Consider the following 15,702-nt stretch of genomic DNA (forward strand, 5'->3'; position numbering starts at 1 on the left):
TGAAAGTCGCCCTGCATAGAAACAGTATATTGGGTGGGTGTGATGAAGTCTTTTAAAAACAACAGATATTTCTCAACCCACTAGGAACCACCCTTTGCAGCACTACAAGCCTGTACCATTAGGCCTGAGGAGGCCCACGCTTAGGTCAAACTCTTTACTAAAACATATTTGGGAGAGTATTTCCTAGAGGGTTATTTTTAGATATCCTTAGACATTTAAAAGCTGATTGTGCATTTCTTTCTCTGCATCTTTCCGGTCCTTTATCCAAAATATGTCCCTTGCCTGCTCCTTCTCCTTATCCAATGTATACAGAACAGAATGGGTTCAGTTGCAGATCGGTTTCCTTTGGAGCATGGAGGTGATTAAAGGAGGACAAAGGGGTTTTTAAAATTTTCATTTTAAAGGGCTTGCCAAAAGCCAGGAGGTGAGAGGCCCATTTTTGGATTGAAGGGAGTTTTCCAACTAAAATGTGGGAGCCAAATCAAAAATGCAATTTTATTGTAGACCTCCCCTTGGTGATTTTTCAGAAGGAGCTTAATTTCACTGTTTGGGTGGTTTTACTCCTTCTAGACAAAACAATAGTATCAGTCCACACAAAAGAGATGAATCACTGACAAACTAATTGAAGGTCCAAAAGCTCTTGGCTTTAAATTGCTCTCAGTTCTGTTGAAACCTGGAACTTTGTATCCTGATCCAAAAACATTTACCTGGAAGCAAATCCTCATTATAAATCATAATTCTAACCTAAATAGATTTAGAATCGATTTGCTGTGCCTCTCTCTGCACTCTGGGAAGTGGCATTTCTCTGAAACATGCTGTTGGTGGTAACATACATCTGGGGCAACCCCCCACTCCCAAAACTGGTTTGACTCTGTCTTTTCATCTCATAAACTGGTCTGAAAATAGGTTTTGTTTCATTATTTGAAATCTACCCAACCCCCTTCAGTGACGTTTTGAAAATAATGTACATCCCATTGAATTTAATAGCAAATATTCCTGTGACAATCATGGAGGACTGAACTAGCACAACTCAGTTTCTAGTATGGCTACAATTCTCAAGGTGTGATCCAAGTGGTCCTATGTTTGCATACTCACAAGTAAATCCTAAGTGGGTATACCATAGCACTTTATGTGTATAGGTCTGCAACTTACTGATACTATTCTATTCATGTTTATGCAGAAGCCCCATTAAACTTAAACCTAATGGGACTTCTTCTGTGTAAGGGCATTGCACCCTAAATCACTTTAGATTGCAGCAGGAAGCAGCTGAGCCTTCATGCTGAACTGCCAATGAGCATAACTTGGCTGGATCATTTCCCTAGGCTTTAGCAGTCTGGATCATAAACATGAAGTATTTCCAATGGGCTATAGTGGTATTTATTTCCAAATAAATCTACTTAGGACTGGGTTGCTAATCCAACATGAACTCATTCAAACCTAAACAAATATTCTTGGAAGTAAAGTCCACTGATCCACAGGAATTTATATTTAGAATTGCTATTTCATTTTAACGGGATTTTGGATACGGTTGATTTGTCTGACATCTATTCTCTAATAATTTGTATTTCGGGGCTTTATAAGTTTTCCTACATACATCTTGATGAATAATATGTTTTTAATGAAGAGAACAAATATGCTTTTCTCTCACCCATGAACGGAATAGCCTTGGATAAATTAGTCCGGGCCACAATCCTAAATACACTTTCATGGAAACGGAGGTGGTCCTTCGAAGTTGAGATGTGTTTAGGATTGAGGCACCAAATGGGGCTGGAGGCCAAGTCACTCCACAATAAAGTGGTCTTCAAGACTGACTAGATGTTTGTTCCCTTCCCCCCCTCTCTCCCCCTCATAAATTATACCCTCCAAGTGCCCATGCACTGTGAATTTCAGATTGACAGTGTCTATAATCAATTAACAGGTAACTGCAATTACATTTGATCAGAAGTAAGACACAGCAGCAGCAGCTTCAGGCAGTGATTAATAGCTTTTGAAAAACTACAAGCAAACTTTCTCTTCTGGTTGGTGTGATGCAAAATACGTATCTTGGAAAAAATGAAAAGTATTCATTATTGTGCACAACATATTGTGTCCTCTGCATTAAATTTTGTGTCATCCTGATTCTTGCTAATAAGAAGGAAAACACACACATAAACACACATGCAGGCCAATCCAATGCAGCTTTACTTTGAAGTAACTCTTAGAGAAGCATAGATGTATGTATGGATCCGTTTTATGTACTAGAAAAATCCAGTTGCACAGACAAATGGCACATGAGAGTTCGAGTCGGCTAAGTTCCATCACATTCAAAATAATATTTGTTTTCATAAGTATTTTATTGTTGATCTATTTATAGTTTGTATATTTTTGTATTCATTTTTAAATGCTGTAGCTACCTTGAGAGGGGCTTTTTTTACCCTTGAAGTGGGCCTAAAAGTAATTTTAAATAAGTCAAAAGGCTGTATTTAATGTTAGTTCTACTTAGAGTAGACCCATTAAAATTAATGGGACGTAAGTTCGTTATGACAAAATGCATGACTAATGTAATTCCCACTAATTTCAACTGGTCTTAAAATAGAACTAACCTTGGATATTACCTGATCGTATGCCAGCGACAAGGAGGAAATCCAGGAACACAAATTATGCCTTTTTGCCGGATGGATATCTAAAGTACAGTAGTGACTGCCCTGAGATACTGGAATGCTGCAAAATCAAGGTTACTGGTGCTTTGGAGCCAGTCAGCCTGTCATCCTGACAGAGCAACAGTGTTTTTTTTAAAGTGTCAGCACATGGATAGCTAAGGCCATTTAAATTCCACTAGTGTCAGTGAGAGAATAAAGCAGGAGCCTAAACTGACCTGCTGAATCAATGGCCCTCTGCAAACAACTTGGCCAAGGAATGCAATTTCTGGCTGCATTTTGCCTCGTGTGTGCTTTCCTGTAAGCTCTTCAAAACTCTCATAGTTTTTCTTCAATATTCAGCCATTTAAAAATGTAGAAATGCTAAGTCTGTTCCATGAACTTATTTCCACCTTATTTAAAAGAACCTGCTCGATTCTATTGAAATTCATAGCACTGTTTCCACAAAGCCTCTTTAGATGTTCATCTATAGAAAAGATCAATGATCAAGTGGTCCAGCGACTTGCAATCCCCCGGCTCTGTCTAATGCATATTCTGCGATTAATGCTGAATATCTTTATCCGTTTGCCTACATTTGGGGTGGCAGACCTAAAGTTGATTTTTAGAAATGTAATATAAATCTTTTTTAAAAATTAATTATCCTCAAACTGGGGTATTTTCTATATTAGTGGAAAAACCCTGATTCAGAATTTCTGACCACTCTAGTCATTTCTTGATGCCTGACAATTTGCTAATTTTATGGGCTAGATTTACAGTAACTATACTGTAGTATTCCACAAGCTATGGATGGTATTACTAAAACAAAGGCACAGACCACCTAAAGCTCAGCACTTTCAAAGTTCTTCTTATTTGAATGGGAGGACCCAGCACTGATTAAGTCCCACTGAACTGCCTGGCACACAACTTCATATGGATGGTAACCTAAATAAATTGCATAATTTATTAAGGTTTCTGAAGGGACTGGTTGCAGCAAAAATAATAAAGATTCATAAATGTATTCTTGCATGAGCTTTTCAGGACAATGCCCATGACAGCTTAAGTCTTAAATGTGTCACAAGACTTTTTTTTTTTTAAAAGAATTGGGTCCTAAACAGATGTACATGGGAGCAAGCCCAGCTAAATGCAATGGGATTGTTGAATAAACATGTTTCATGTGTATATTTTTGATCACACACTTATCTGGATCATCAATATATACACCTCTTGTGTAAGAAACTTATGCAAATAAGGGTACCATTCGGTGCATGTTTAGACAGAAAAAAAATCCCTACAACTCTTGTGTTAGCAGAGTTCCCTGAGGAGCCCTTGGAGTTGTTGAATGTCTATTTTGTCTAAACATGTCTAGGATCGTATAGTTCATTTGTGCTAAATGTCCCTTTTTAATTTTTATTTTTCAAGATGAAGACATTGCCATATATTTGAGCCCTTCTTTTAAAAAGTCACCATGCGTTCTTCTTACCATAACCTCACATACAACCTCGCTTTACACAGAGTTAGTCTAGTCAGTCTGCCCAACTCGACCTGTCTCCGCTCACCACCCAGCAAGGGCTCGGTACATTTTAGACAGAACTCTCTCCTAGCCCTATCCAAAGATGCCAGGCTTGAATCCGGGACCTTCTGCGTGCCAAGCATGTGTTCGAGCCCCACCGCCGTTTCCAGTCCGGTCCCAAAAACCCCAAGCCGCCTTCCATTTTCGGAGAGACAGACAAAACGCCACAACGGACCTTTAACGTGCCGCACAACACATACACTAACAACGCAACCCTACACGTGTCTGTGAGTTCAATGGGGCTTATTTCAACGTAAGTGTATTTAAGAACGCAGCCGAAAGCTTTGGGAAGTGACTTTTGCAAGGAGAGGCCCGTTCCCTTAAATACCCAAAGAGGCGTCTCCTCCCTCTCACTTCCTCCTTGGAGGGACGGTGGGAGAACGTGAACAGAATCCGGATTCCTCAATACTGTTCGGAAGCGGTAGTAAAAGGAGAGCTCGGGAACGGGACGCTGGCGCCACAGTCCTCCTGTGGCATGTCTGCTTCGTCGTCCTTCGACAGAGCGGAGCAGTGACACGGGGTCAGGGCCGCGACCCGCAGTCCGCCTTCCCCAGGACCTCTCCTTGGAGCGCGGCGCGAGCGGGGACCCGGAATCGCATCCCGCGCGCTCGGCCGGCGACTGCAGCAACCTTTCTGGCAGGGCGGAGGCGCGGCTCGTGGCTCGATCCTCCTCCCTTTCTTGGCCGCACCCCCGCTGCTCCGATTGGTCACGTCCCACCCAATCAAGGGCCAGGAAAGGCGTTTGCTCTGTACGCCGTATTAAAAAAAAGTTTTGGGAAGTTGCTCGGACCGAGCGGTGTGGGCGGGTGGATACTTTTCATTTTCTCCCCCTCTTCCTCCTCCTTCCAGAAAGGGGTGTTTCTGGTGTGGCTGTGTGTGTGTGTTTGGTTGTTGTTATTTTGTTTGACGCGCCTGTCTTTCCCAGCGGCTGGCCCGAGCGCTGCGTGGCCTCGTTTCGCCTCCGGTGATGCGCCCGAGAGGCCAAGAGGCATTTCTGCACTGAGATCTCCGCGGGCTTGGCTAGCGGGGCAGAGGAGCCAGATTCGCGGCCGGCCGGCTGGCTGGCTAGCTGCGGGCGGGCTGGTTGGCGGGGACGGGCGATCGCCGCTTTGGGCGTAGGAGCCACATCTGCGGGTTCAGCGGAGAGCGGAGCGGAGCGGAGCGGGCGGCCGTCGGACCAGTAAGGATGTATACGGCCGGGTTGGCCCCCTTTTACGCGTCCAACTTCAGCCTGTGGTCAGCGGCGTATTGTACCCCGGCGGGCCCGGGCGCTGGCGGCTGCTTCTCCTTGGATCCCTCGGGGCTCAAGAAGCCTTCTTTCTGCATCGCGGACATTTTACACGCCGCCGCAGGAGAGGCATCGGTGGTGGACGGCCTGCCCGGGGGCCCATCGTCCAACCTGGCCGCCCACTTAGGCGCCGTCCATGCCCACGCGCAATTCCACCCGGCGGCATCCCCGCTCAGACCTAACCCCATGGTGGTCCCGGACACTTCAGTCGCCTTCCCCGCCAGGCTCTCGCCTCTCTCGGCTACTTACCACCACCCGCATCCTCAGCGTCAGCGCTCTCCCAGCGGAGGCCCGAGCGGGGGCGCATCAACCCCTGGCAGGGGGCAGAACCACCAGACCCATCCTCCTGGCTCGGCTCCCGCCCCCTGCAGCAAAGACTTGAAATTTGGGATTGATCGAATTTTATCCGCCGAATTTGACCCGAAACTCAAGGAAAGCAGCACGCTGAGAGGTAGAGAAAGCCGCGGAGGCCTTTGGAACCCCCTCCCCCTTCCGCCTTCCGAATTTGAGTTCCCTTGCTTAATGTTTGGCTTTGCGGTCGTGTGGATGGGCAGGGAAGCCTCGTTCACCCCAGCGCAGCAGAATCGGTCAGTTGCGCTGACCCCGCTTCCCCGATCTGGTGCCAGATGCTGTGGAGGATAAACTCCACCGCCCCCGCCGTGGAGTCGTAGTTCAGCACCACCGGGCAGCACCAGGTCGAGGAAGGCCAGGCTCACCTAGCGTGTTTCTGGTCAGAGTGGCAAAGGCGCCCTGCGTCAGTGGCGCGGACGCGCGAAGCTCCGGCCGGACGGCTCGGGCTCGTGTCGGCTCTTGTACGCACGGTCGAGACAGAAAAACGTCTGCAAGTCCCTGTTCCCGGTAACGACCCTGCTGGCGGGAGAGCGCCGGGGGCTGAGAGGCTTCTTTCTGTCTGGACATGCGCAGGCTTGTGCCTCAGAGTGTGGTCAGATCTAAGCAAGTCAGCACGGCGGAAAAGCCGTACGCTGTAGCTCACCTACGGGAGGGGAAATCTGCCCCACGCCACCCCACAACCAGGACGCGAGAGTGGCGGGCGGGAGCGGGAGATGGCAGGCCGAGGGCTCCCGTCTCGCCGCCCTCCCTCCCTCGTCACCTTGATCGAACCGTAGATTCCCCCGTAGTCTTAAAAGGCAGCCCTTCTGGGGCGGAGGAAGGAGGCCAGCGCCGAGCTGCTTCGGTAGTTGCTCAACGCGCCAGCGAGGAGTTGAGCAACCGGATTGCCTAAAAGCGCGGAGGAAGAGAAATCGGCTTCGCGCTCCCCGCATCATTTTTACTTGGAAGTAAGTCCCGTTGATTTCGACACACTCATTCAGGCGTAGCTGAGCCCCGCGCCCGCTGAAAACCCGAACTTCTCGGGCTCACGGAGAAATAAAAGTCCTTCTCCAAGCAGTGCCCAGCCAGGGGTTGGCAGGACTGTATTCTGTCTAAACACGGATAGGATTGTGCCCCAAATCGTCTTCACATCCCAGGCCTCTTATTCGAACCCGAATCCTGGGACCAAGTCCCATTGGGCCCGACAGTGGGGTTTACTGCTGAGTAAGCGTGCATGGGGCGGCTCCACACGCCCTTGGGCTTATCTCCCAGGTCAGGCCTCGAGGGAAAGGAAAGGGCGCTAATTCGCTCCGTGCCGCCTTACAAGCGAGCAGGCCTGTGGCTCCGGGTGGAGGCAACATCAGCCCTAGATATCCGCGCGGAACCAGGCACGATCAATTGCTAGCCATAGCCGAGGGAGCTTCCTTCCCCTCTTGGCCAGCACGTCAACGAGTTACTTCCTAGGGAGGCTCCCGCTCGCCCTTGGCCAGACCGTCGCTGCGGGCGTCGGGGCTGATCTGTGTGATCCAGCCTTCGTGATCGGCGACCAGAGCCTGATCGGCCGCATCGCTTAGCCCGGTTGCTTGGATCGATCCTCACTAGGCCCTAAACCCTGAACGCGCTCGGGGAAATCCTTGGCTCCCAGGGAGACTCGGAGCTCGCCTGTTCCGTAAGTTCCTTGGCGAGCCCCTGCGGAGCGCGACCCGAGCACGTCGGGTTGAGAGATGCTGGGTGCAGCCATCAAAGACACGTTAATGAAATAGAACCGCTCGGCCTTCTTCTGGTAGCGACACGACTCGCGAAGCCTAAATATAACTTTCGGATGGGGTGAGGAGAGGCGTGTGCTTACTGCACCGACAGCAGCAGGTCCCTTGGAGGAAAATGCTCGTTTGCAGCGTTCCCTCTGCCTCCCCGATGCTCCTTCGCGGCTTTCCTTTTGCCATCCCGCTGCCTCTCGCCCCGGGCGGGCGAGGGCAAGGAAGGATCGCCAAGGGCCGAGCGGCTCCGCTTGGGAAGCCAAGAGCCGCTTCTTTCCGTCGCTCGGGTTGTTTCCGAGGCTGCAAGGCGAAGCGTGACTACGCTATGGCAGACCTCTGGATTTCAGGGGGGACGTTCCTAGAGAAGGGTTGGGGATTGCAAACCGCAGCGCCGCACCCCACAGCCGGGCCAGACCAGGCTTGCCTGGAGGACCAGCCCATAGATTTCAGCCGGAGGGTGACTCCCGAGTAAGTCTTGCCTGCTTGGAAGCCGCCTCCCCATTGCAACGAATGGGAACGCTCTGCTATGTAGTCTGTGCAACAGCCTGCTGCGGGAATGAGCGGAAGGTTGCGATCCCAGGCGTGCATCCTCGGGAGGAGAGGCCACTGGGCGAAGCTGGGCTCCTGGAGAGCGTCCGCATCGCAGCGGCCCCTTGAATCCCACCGGGTCCTGGTGCCCGCAGGCGTGCTTCCACTGTGGCCGCCTGGGCAGGAACCGGCGGGCAGTCGCCTTCTGTCGTGCCAGGAGCAGCCCGCGCCTTCCTTCTCGCCGTGTAACAGCGCTCTCCTTGTTCCTGTGCCCGCAGATCTGACCTCCTTATTAAGCACCAGCCGCCAAGGTGGGGTTCATGTCCCCGCCTTGCAGCCGCCGGCCGGCCAGTTCTTCGCGTCTCTAGAACCCATTAACGAGAGCTCCGGGGTCCTGGGACCCTTAAACACAGCCCCAAGGAATTCAGTTCAGCACCAGTTTCAAGACACTTTTCCAGGTACTGCAAACCAATCCCTCTTTTAAACCCAGCCCTGGCACGGGTCAAGCCAGTGTCGCTGCTGTTACAGTGCCCTCCAGATAGGTCGGGCTACTGCTCCAGGGATGATGGGAGCTGTAGTCGAACACAACCGGAGGCCACTAGCTAGGGGCAGGCCGGAATTTTAATTCCAGGAGTGTGTTCCTACGCACCCTTAGTTGGAGTAAGGAGCATGGAATTCGGTGGGCTTACTTCCGAGTAAACCTGCCTAGGCGGGGGAGGGGGCTCGTCAGGCTCCCCACCGCCCGACGCTAACCACGCCTTTGGCTTCAACAGAGCTTACTTCCAAGCAAAGGTTTTTAGGATTGCAGTATGGATCGGGCGCCACTACCACTTCCCTGAGGTGCTGATTTTTCACCCCCTTTGGTGTACGTGGGGTTAGTGTATCAGCGAGAAGAAACGGCATACAGGCAGCCCTGACACTTGCCAAGGACGGGCTTGTAAGAAAGAACGCGGGAGGTTGCCCATCTCTGCCTTACCTAGCGGGCCTCTCTCCCTGGGATACCTGCAATTGGACGCAAGCGCCCGTGGCCCGCACTGCACAGGCATAGCGGAGCTCTGGGGAGGCGAGGGTTAACAGGTGACTCACCTTTCAGGGAGAATCGGTGAGTGGGAACTTTTGGGGAGGTGGACAGGGGGCATGCGAAATACGCCTGATCTCCAAAAAGCAACCCCGATCAAAGAAAGAAGAGAGACCTTAATGCTGCAAGGAATGGCATGGGGCAGTGGGCGGTGGGGCGGCCCCGCTGGAAGCAAGCGGCAGCGCAAGGGCACGTGGGCCGCGCTGCTAGGCCCGTCCCCGGGATATCGGTGGGTCTGGGCTGAGCCAGCTGCGGGCCTGGCCACGTTGCAGGCAGCCCCGCCGAGCCGCTGCCCGACCTGACGGCCGCCGGGCGCCTGTTCTGTTGTTCTGTTGCCCCTCCAGGTCCGTACGCGGTGCTCACGAAGGACACGCTGCCTCAGACCTACAAACGGAAGCGCTCGTGGTCCCGAGCGGTCTTCTCCAATCTGCAAAGGAAAGGGCTGGAGAAGCGCTTTGAAATCCAGAAATACGTCACCAAGCCGGACCGAAAGCAGCTGGCAGCCATGTTAGGACTCACAGACGCTCAAGTAAGCGCTCCTTGGCCGGTTCCCTCCGTAGCCCGCGCCAGCTAAGCTTTCCGGGGGCAGGCGGGACTGTGGGCATGCCTGTTGGCCCCACTGGTCAGCGTGATTTTCTTACTCCTACCTCCACTACATGGAATTGGACTTGAAGCAGTTTCCAGAACGGGAGTGGCCTTAATCGGGTCCAGCGAACAGAGGACGCGCCGGGCGCGCACCTGTGCCTTGTGGCTTCTGTTTTGCTGGACGCCAGCCTGCCTGGGCTAGGCCCGCCTGATCAGTGGTCTCCAGTCCAGAATAAGGGCCCCATTCCCGAGCATCCCAACCCCTCCCAAAATGCAGCCGGTCTTACTTTAAGGGCAACGCGTATAGGCCTGCAGGCTTGCACTACTTCGTCTTTCCCGAGAAACTGTCGTCCCTGCCTCTTTGTTCTGCAAGGAAAAGCACAGGCCCCTGCCCCGAGGCGCTTCCAGTTCAGGCCGCGCGCTCGTGCCCGCGTTCCTTCCGGGCCAAGGGCCGTGCCGGGGCCTCTTAGGGCGGCGGGCTTGCGCGAGGGCTGGGGCGACGGGCAGGGCAGGGCAGGGCGAGTGGGGGGTCAGGGCGAGCCCGGGGTGCCTCCTCGCCCTCCTCCGCGTCCGGCCTTGGGAAGGATGGCAGCGGCGCTAGGAGAGCGCTGCACAGCGCTTCGTGCCTAGCAGTGCAGTGAATAGCGCGGGAATTTGCTGAACCGCGCGGGGAGGGGAAAGGGCCCATAAATTACTCCCGAGATTCGTGTCAGTTACACCCGGAGGGTGTTTGTTTTGGCTGCGAGGGGAAATGCCAGCGAGAAAGAACGGCCTGGCTGCGAGGGGAAGCGAAGATCAGGGCCGCTGGCCCCGATAGGGAAGGCAGCTCGGGAGGCGAGGAAGCGGCGGGAGCTCTGGGGCTGCGACATGGGCCGGGCAGGCCTCGCTCTCCGCCGCCCCGTCCGTCCGTCCCTCCCTCCCTCCCTCAGGCGAGCCCAGCGAGGCGAAAGCATCCGGGCCGGCTCCGGAGAATCGCGGGCTGATTTTACCTCTGGAACTAGAGCGGGTAAAGGAGGGCGGGCGAGGAAGGAGGAAGGAAGAAGGGGAGAAAGGAGGAAAATAACAACACGCACATTCTTTTCTTCATAAATGCTCCTCCTGTACCTCAAACATCTTATGGGAAAGGGAGTCCTGCTTTTAAGTCGGAAGAGACGCCTTGTTTCTTTCATTTTACTGGAGTAAACTTGACACTTGGAGATGTGGTAGCTAATTCCCTGCAGTTGGACCAAAGGATGCTTTTCTCTTACCTGCAACATCTCAAAAGGCTCAAAATACCTTCTTATTGCTGAGTGTAAGGAAAGAAACAGATGAGCGGCATAATTCAGTTAGGAATTATATCCCAGAGAGAGAGGGAGAATTTCTTCTGACAGGAGAATCTATTTTACAGAATGACAGCACTGGATGTAACACTGCATCATAAGAAAAAGTATTCTATATATTTGTGTCATCTGCTTAGCCTTGAGGAATCATATTTTAATGTCTCCCCTCTAAATGCACACCCATAGATACACTTGTAATAAACTCGCACCAACGCTTTAACTTCTTTTCTGTCCCCCACTCCCACCCCAGGATTGGGTTGCCCCAATAATTTGCCCCCAAGCCCACCAACATTAATGTTCAGAAGTCAAATGAGAGCTAGTTCTGAGTAAATGTGTATAGGAAAGTATTGCATGAAATATTAGAAGTCATGGGACTCTACTGAGCAGGATTGGGGTATGTGGCTTGGACTCAAAGCATGGCCTGCTGAACATGCTGGAACTTACTTCCAAGTAAACATACAGACATATATGACATGTATGACATGTATACGATTGCTGCATTATTCATGTGTTTAACGGTGCTATCTTCCTCTATGTGCCAACTCAAAAAAAAAAAAAAAAAAAACCAGCAGGTTTACTACTACCTAAAAGGGTATAGAATTGCCACCTGGATTTTTCCTATTGAAATAAGTGAGGTTGCACTGAAAATGCCTAACTTTGGTATCCGTGTTGACAGTGTTGCTGGCAGTTACAGGTATGCATGAAGTTCAGCCCTAGACTACCGCCCTCTGTCATCAGGAAATCACATTCCTTTTCAACTTACATTTTGCTCTCCCTCCCCCTCTCCCCCTCCCTCCCCCTCGAAAAAATTGCAGTGAGGGAAACGGCAGAATAGCTATAAAATCAGAAAAGATATATCAAAGGGCCATCTTGTTAAAAAATAAGCAAACCTCTCCCCAACTTGCTCAGTCTTTCTTTTTCTGAGCCTTGCAATTTTCTACTCACGCACACATGGAAAATGCAGCTCTCTGCTGTGTTCTGGCAGTTATATTTTTTTCAATGGAGCTCCCTCCAGTCTAGATACCCAACGATGCTAGAATTACAAAGCGCCATGGCTCCCATGCCCCTGCAGAACATTCCCCATTCATTGCTAGAACAACTCTACACTATTAATTCTCTGATCCTGGCAGTATTTACCTTTGAGTGTAGGTCCCACTGACCTCAGTGAGGTACATGCATGGGCTAATGGGATCACCAGGAAAAACAAAATCACCCTCCTTGCACACTCTCTGGTTTCAGAGGAGCTGCTCTGCTTTGTGATAGCCTATTCAGTATATTAAAGAACGCTTTCATTTGGTTTTGCTGGAAGCCTCTGGTTAAAAATCTAGGAGGCAACTGCCTGTATGTGATCTGCTATTTATAGATTGTATAGAGAATAATAGTGAAGTGGTTATTGTGAAATACTGAAATAAGGGTGGGCAAAATAATGATTTTTTTCCTCCTCTGAAAGCACTTCCTGTTGCTATTCATTTTTGTTTGGAAACCAGATATGTGTTGGACTCTCCAAGGTGTGCATCTTTTCTGGATGTTCCCTGTTTCTATTCAACCCGCTTTCATTCAAATATTTCTGCTGAAGGAGTTTGTGGGTCATTCCTCACCAGATCTGAGCAACAGCGGGATTATATTCTTAAACTGTGATAGCAAGAAAGATATAAAGGCTGGGCAGGACGAGGAATGGAAATGGGGCAGATAGAGGGAGGCTGTTCCTTGCAGCAAGGAAATCGGCCAGCTACAGAAGACGGGCACTAACTGCAACTGGCTTTGTACTGTAGACAAGAGGTGAGGGAGCGGCTGCAGTCCTTCAGATTATATGCATCAGGTAGATCTGACGTAACATGCAGTGGAATCCTACGCATACTTACTGAGAAGTATGATCTGTTGAATGCAATGAGCTACTCCTGGCTAAGTGTACACAGCCAGAGAGAGTTCACTGAGTAGCAAGAGATGACAACATGTAAAGCATACTTATTTTGCATGCTATGCAGTATAATTCCAGAATTTGCACCTGAAATATTAAAGTAGATTCTTCCTCCCTCTTTCTGCTCTGTTGTGCCTATGAGGACGACCATGTTTTTCTCTTTAAAAATGTGAATGTTTATATTCCTCATTTTATATTGCGGGGGTAGGATGCAGATTGTAGAGGCTACCTCTGATCCTGTACAGGGTGGAAAAACCCAATCCCATCAGAGCTTGGGTTGAGCTTCACCTGATGCCCTGCATGGCTTTGCTCTGTATTGCTTGCAGGTGAAAGTCTGGTTCCAGAACCGGCGCATGAAGTGGAGGCACTCCAAGGAGGCGCAAGCACAGAAGGACAAGGAGAAGGAGCCCTCGGAGAAGGCGGCAGGGGGTGCTGTGCCGACGGGCGAGGGCGAGGCCGAGCGCAGCCCCAGCCGCTCGGAAGGCGAGAGCGAGAGCAGCGAGGCTGAATCCTTGGACCTGGAGCCCAGCAGCGATGCCGAACGGACAGAGGCAGGGGCCGCTGCTGATCAGCCCCTGCCACGGCACAGCCCCGGGATGCACCACCTGGCCTCTTCGGAAACTGCGGTTCACTCGGAGCCCCCGTCAGTGGTGCCCACGGGCCTGGACCCAGGCAGAGAGTCTCTGCGGTCCGCCGAGCCCTCTTTTTGCCTGCAGGACTCTCCGTGACTGCCTGTCCTCTGGGAACCAGCCAGGCTGAAAAGCTCCCAGTAGCCCCGGCTCCAGATGCTCGCTCCCCATTTGGGAACTGGGAAAGTATTAACCCCCTAACTGCCAGGTGTCGACCTGTACTGTCGGTGGAGAGAGGTGGGTTCGGAGGTAACTACACCCTGGCAGCAGGCGGTGGATGTGGGGTGTCAACCACTGTTACAGGTGGGGGCAGAAGTAGGCACCCCAACCGTGGAGAGAGCGGCTTTATGAACCGCCCCAGGGTGAGTGGGTGGCATTCATGGTGCTGTGAGAGGAGGACAGACTTGTGGGCCCAAAGAGAGGCTCTGTACATATTGTAGTGCTTACGCAGGCAGTCTGTGCACCTAGCGCTGGGAAGCCTCTCTGCAGGGTCCTTCTGGTGAAGGAGATCCCTCAGGTTAGAGAAACAACCAAACCTTGTCCTCATCCTTTTGCTAACCCCTCCAGCTCCAGATGTGTCCTCTCCTCCTCCTCCTCTGCGTGTTCACAATGTGAAGTGTTGTATCACCCCGGCTCCCTACCCTTCTGACCCCTTGTCGAATGTGTTGCTTTATATAATCTGGCCAAGAAATACTGCACTGGAGAGGAGAAGAAGATTAGATTGTAAATAAATGGTTTGTTAAATTTGTTATGTCTATTTCTGTTGTTAGAGTGTGAAGTCAAAATGGTGTGATCCTGCTTGGGATGGACTGTCAGGATAACTACGATGCATTCATGTCCTTAACCGCTCCCCCCAGTGCAGTGGTCACTGTATTATTAGGGGAGGAGGCACTTCCATTTCCAGAAAAGGTGGCTGATTCTGAAATTGACCAGTTTGAGAGAAACTATTGGACCAACTTTCAGTATCTGAGCTTAGAAAGTCAGGATTGATGATTGATAGGGCAGGCTTTGGCTTAAAACTTCAGAAATTTTAGGAGTTTTACTGTAGTCAGTTTTAACTGATCTTACATTGTAGAGAATTTGCCCTCTTCCTTTAATATCCTCGTGAAAACTTTTGTAAACTGCCCAGAGAACTTCAGCTACTGGGTAGTATAGAAATGGAATAAAGAAATAATGATTTGGTAATATAGAACCACATGTAAATAAAATTAAAATCAATGAAAAGCCTCAGGAAAAATCACTCAGAAATGAAATCCACTGATGGCCCTATTACCTGCACTGAGCAGGGGGCTGCACCCAGTGCCCTCCCCACTCTGTTATTCTCTGATTCTATTCTCAGCTGGTTTTGTGATTTGATGTGGTCATTGTAAGCTAAAGAAAGGCAGGTCCCAAATAGTAAAAACAAATATGTGTAGTGCAGCCTTATAGATGTCTACAGAGATGGAAAACCAGTTGAGTTCAATGGTCTTACTTCCAGGCAGGTTGGAATGGGACCGTAGTAACCTAAGTATAATTTCTAAGCAAACTCAGAGGGAGAACCCATGCATACTTATATGGAAGTCTTGCTTTCAGTGGGATTATCAAGCAGGTGTGGATAGGATCGCACCTTTAGCTTGCAAATCTTCTGGCAGTAAATCCATTCACACATCATGGGATTTACTTCTGGGTGTATAGGAATGGACTTCATGTGCCTTCATGTGAACTTGGAAGAAATATTTGAATAAAATGCTTATATTTGGTCAGAATTGTAAGGCTTCAGAGTCTGAATAAAATTTCCAGATGTGGCTATGCTGGCTGGGAAATGCTGGGACCAGCAGGACTCTTTTCTTTCTAAACATGCATAGGATTGTGGTGTCCCCCTGAAAAGGACATAATTACATCTGAGTTATGAGCTAGAAATTTAACATAGGATGGCAACCCTTAGCATGAGTATTAATATCAGACTTAACACCATCAAAAAGCAGATAGCATTTTATTTCAGAGAAAAATATGTTTAGGAAAGGGAGAATGAATTTGAATGTTCTCTTTCAGAAATCTAACACAATGGAAAAAGTTCATAGTTCTATTTCCAGCAATACACTTTGT

At 50.1% G+C, this 15,702-nt stretch overlaps 1 protein-coding gene across 1 annotated transcript; it reads left to right on the forward strand.

The window, feature by feature from the left end:
- Positions 1 to 5,165: 5,165 nt before the first annotated feature.
- Positions 5,166 to 15,407, forward strand: HLX (H2.0 like homeobox). The gene is made up of 4 exons (XM_044430181.1): positions 5,166 to 5,924; positions 8,367 to 8,546; positions 9,511 to 9,695; positions 13,315 to 15,407. Exons 1-4 carry the CDS (start codon positions 5,372 to 5,374, stop codon positions 13,714 to 13,716), a joined length of 1,320 nt encoding a protein of 439 aa, XP_044286116.1. The 5' UTR covers positions 5,166 to 5,371; the 3' UTR covers positions 13,717 to 15,407.
- Positions 15,408 to 15,702: the final 295 nt, after the last annotated feature.

The sequence above is a fragment of the Varanus komodoensis genome, unplaced genomic scaffold (assembly GCF_004798865.1).
Source record: "Varanus komodoensis strain SLA01 unplaced genomic scaffold, ASM479886v1 scaffold1, whole genome shotgun sequence".
NCBI lineage: Eukaryota > Metazoa > Chordata > Lepidosauria > Squamata > Varanidae > Varanus > Varanus komodoensis.

Excerpts from the sequence above, each read along its gene's own strand:
- HLX (XM_044430181.1), top strand. The coding sequence starts at position 5,372 with ATGTATACGGCCGGGTTGGCCCCCTTTTACGCGTCCAACTTCAGCCTG. Across the intron at positions 5,925-8,366 it reads GGAAAGCAGCACGCTGAGAG|ATCTGACCTCCTTATTAAGC; the intron begins GTAGAGAAAGCC and ends CTGTGCCCGCAG. Across the intron at positions 9,696-13,314 it reads TAGGACTCACAGACGCTCAA|GTGAAAGTCTGGTTCCAGAA; the intron begins GTAAGCGCTCCT and ends TATTGCTTGCAG.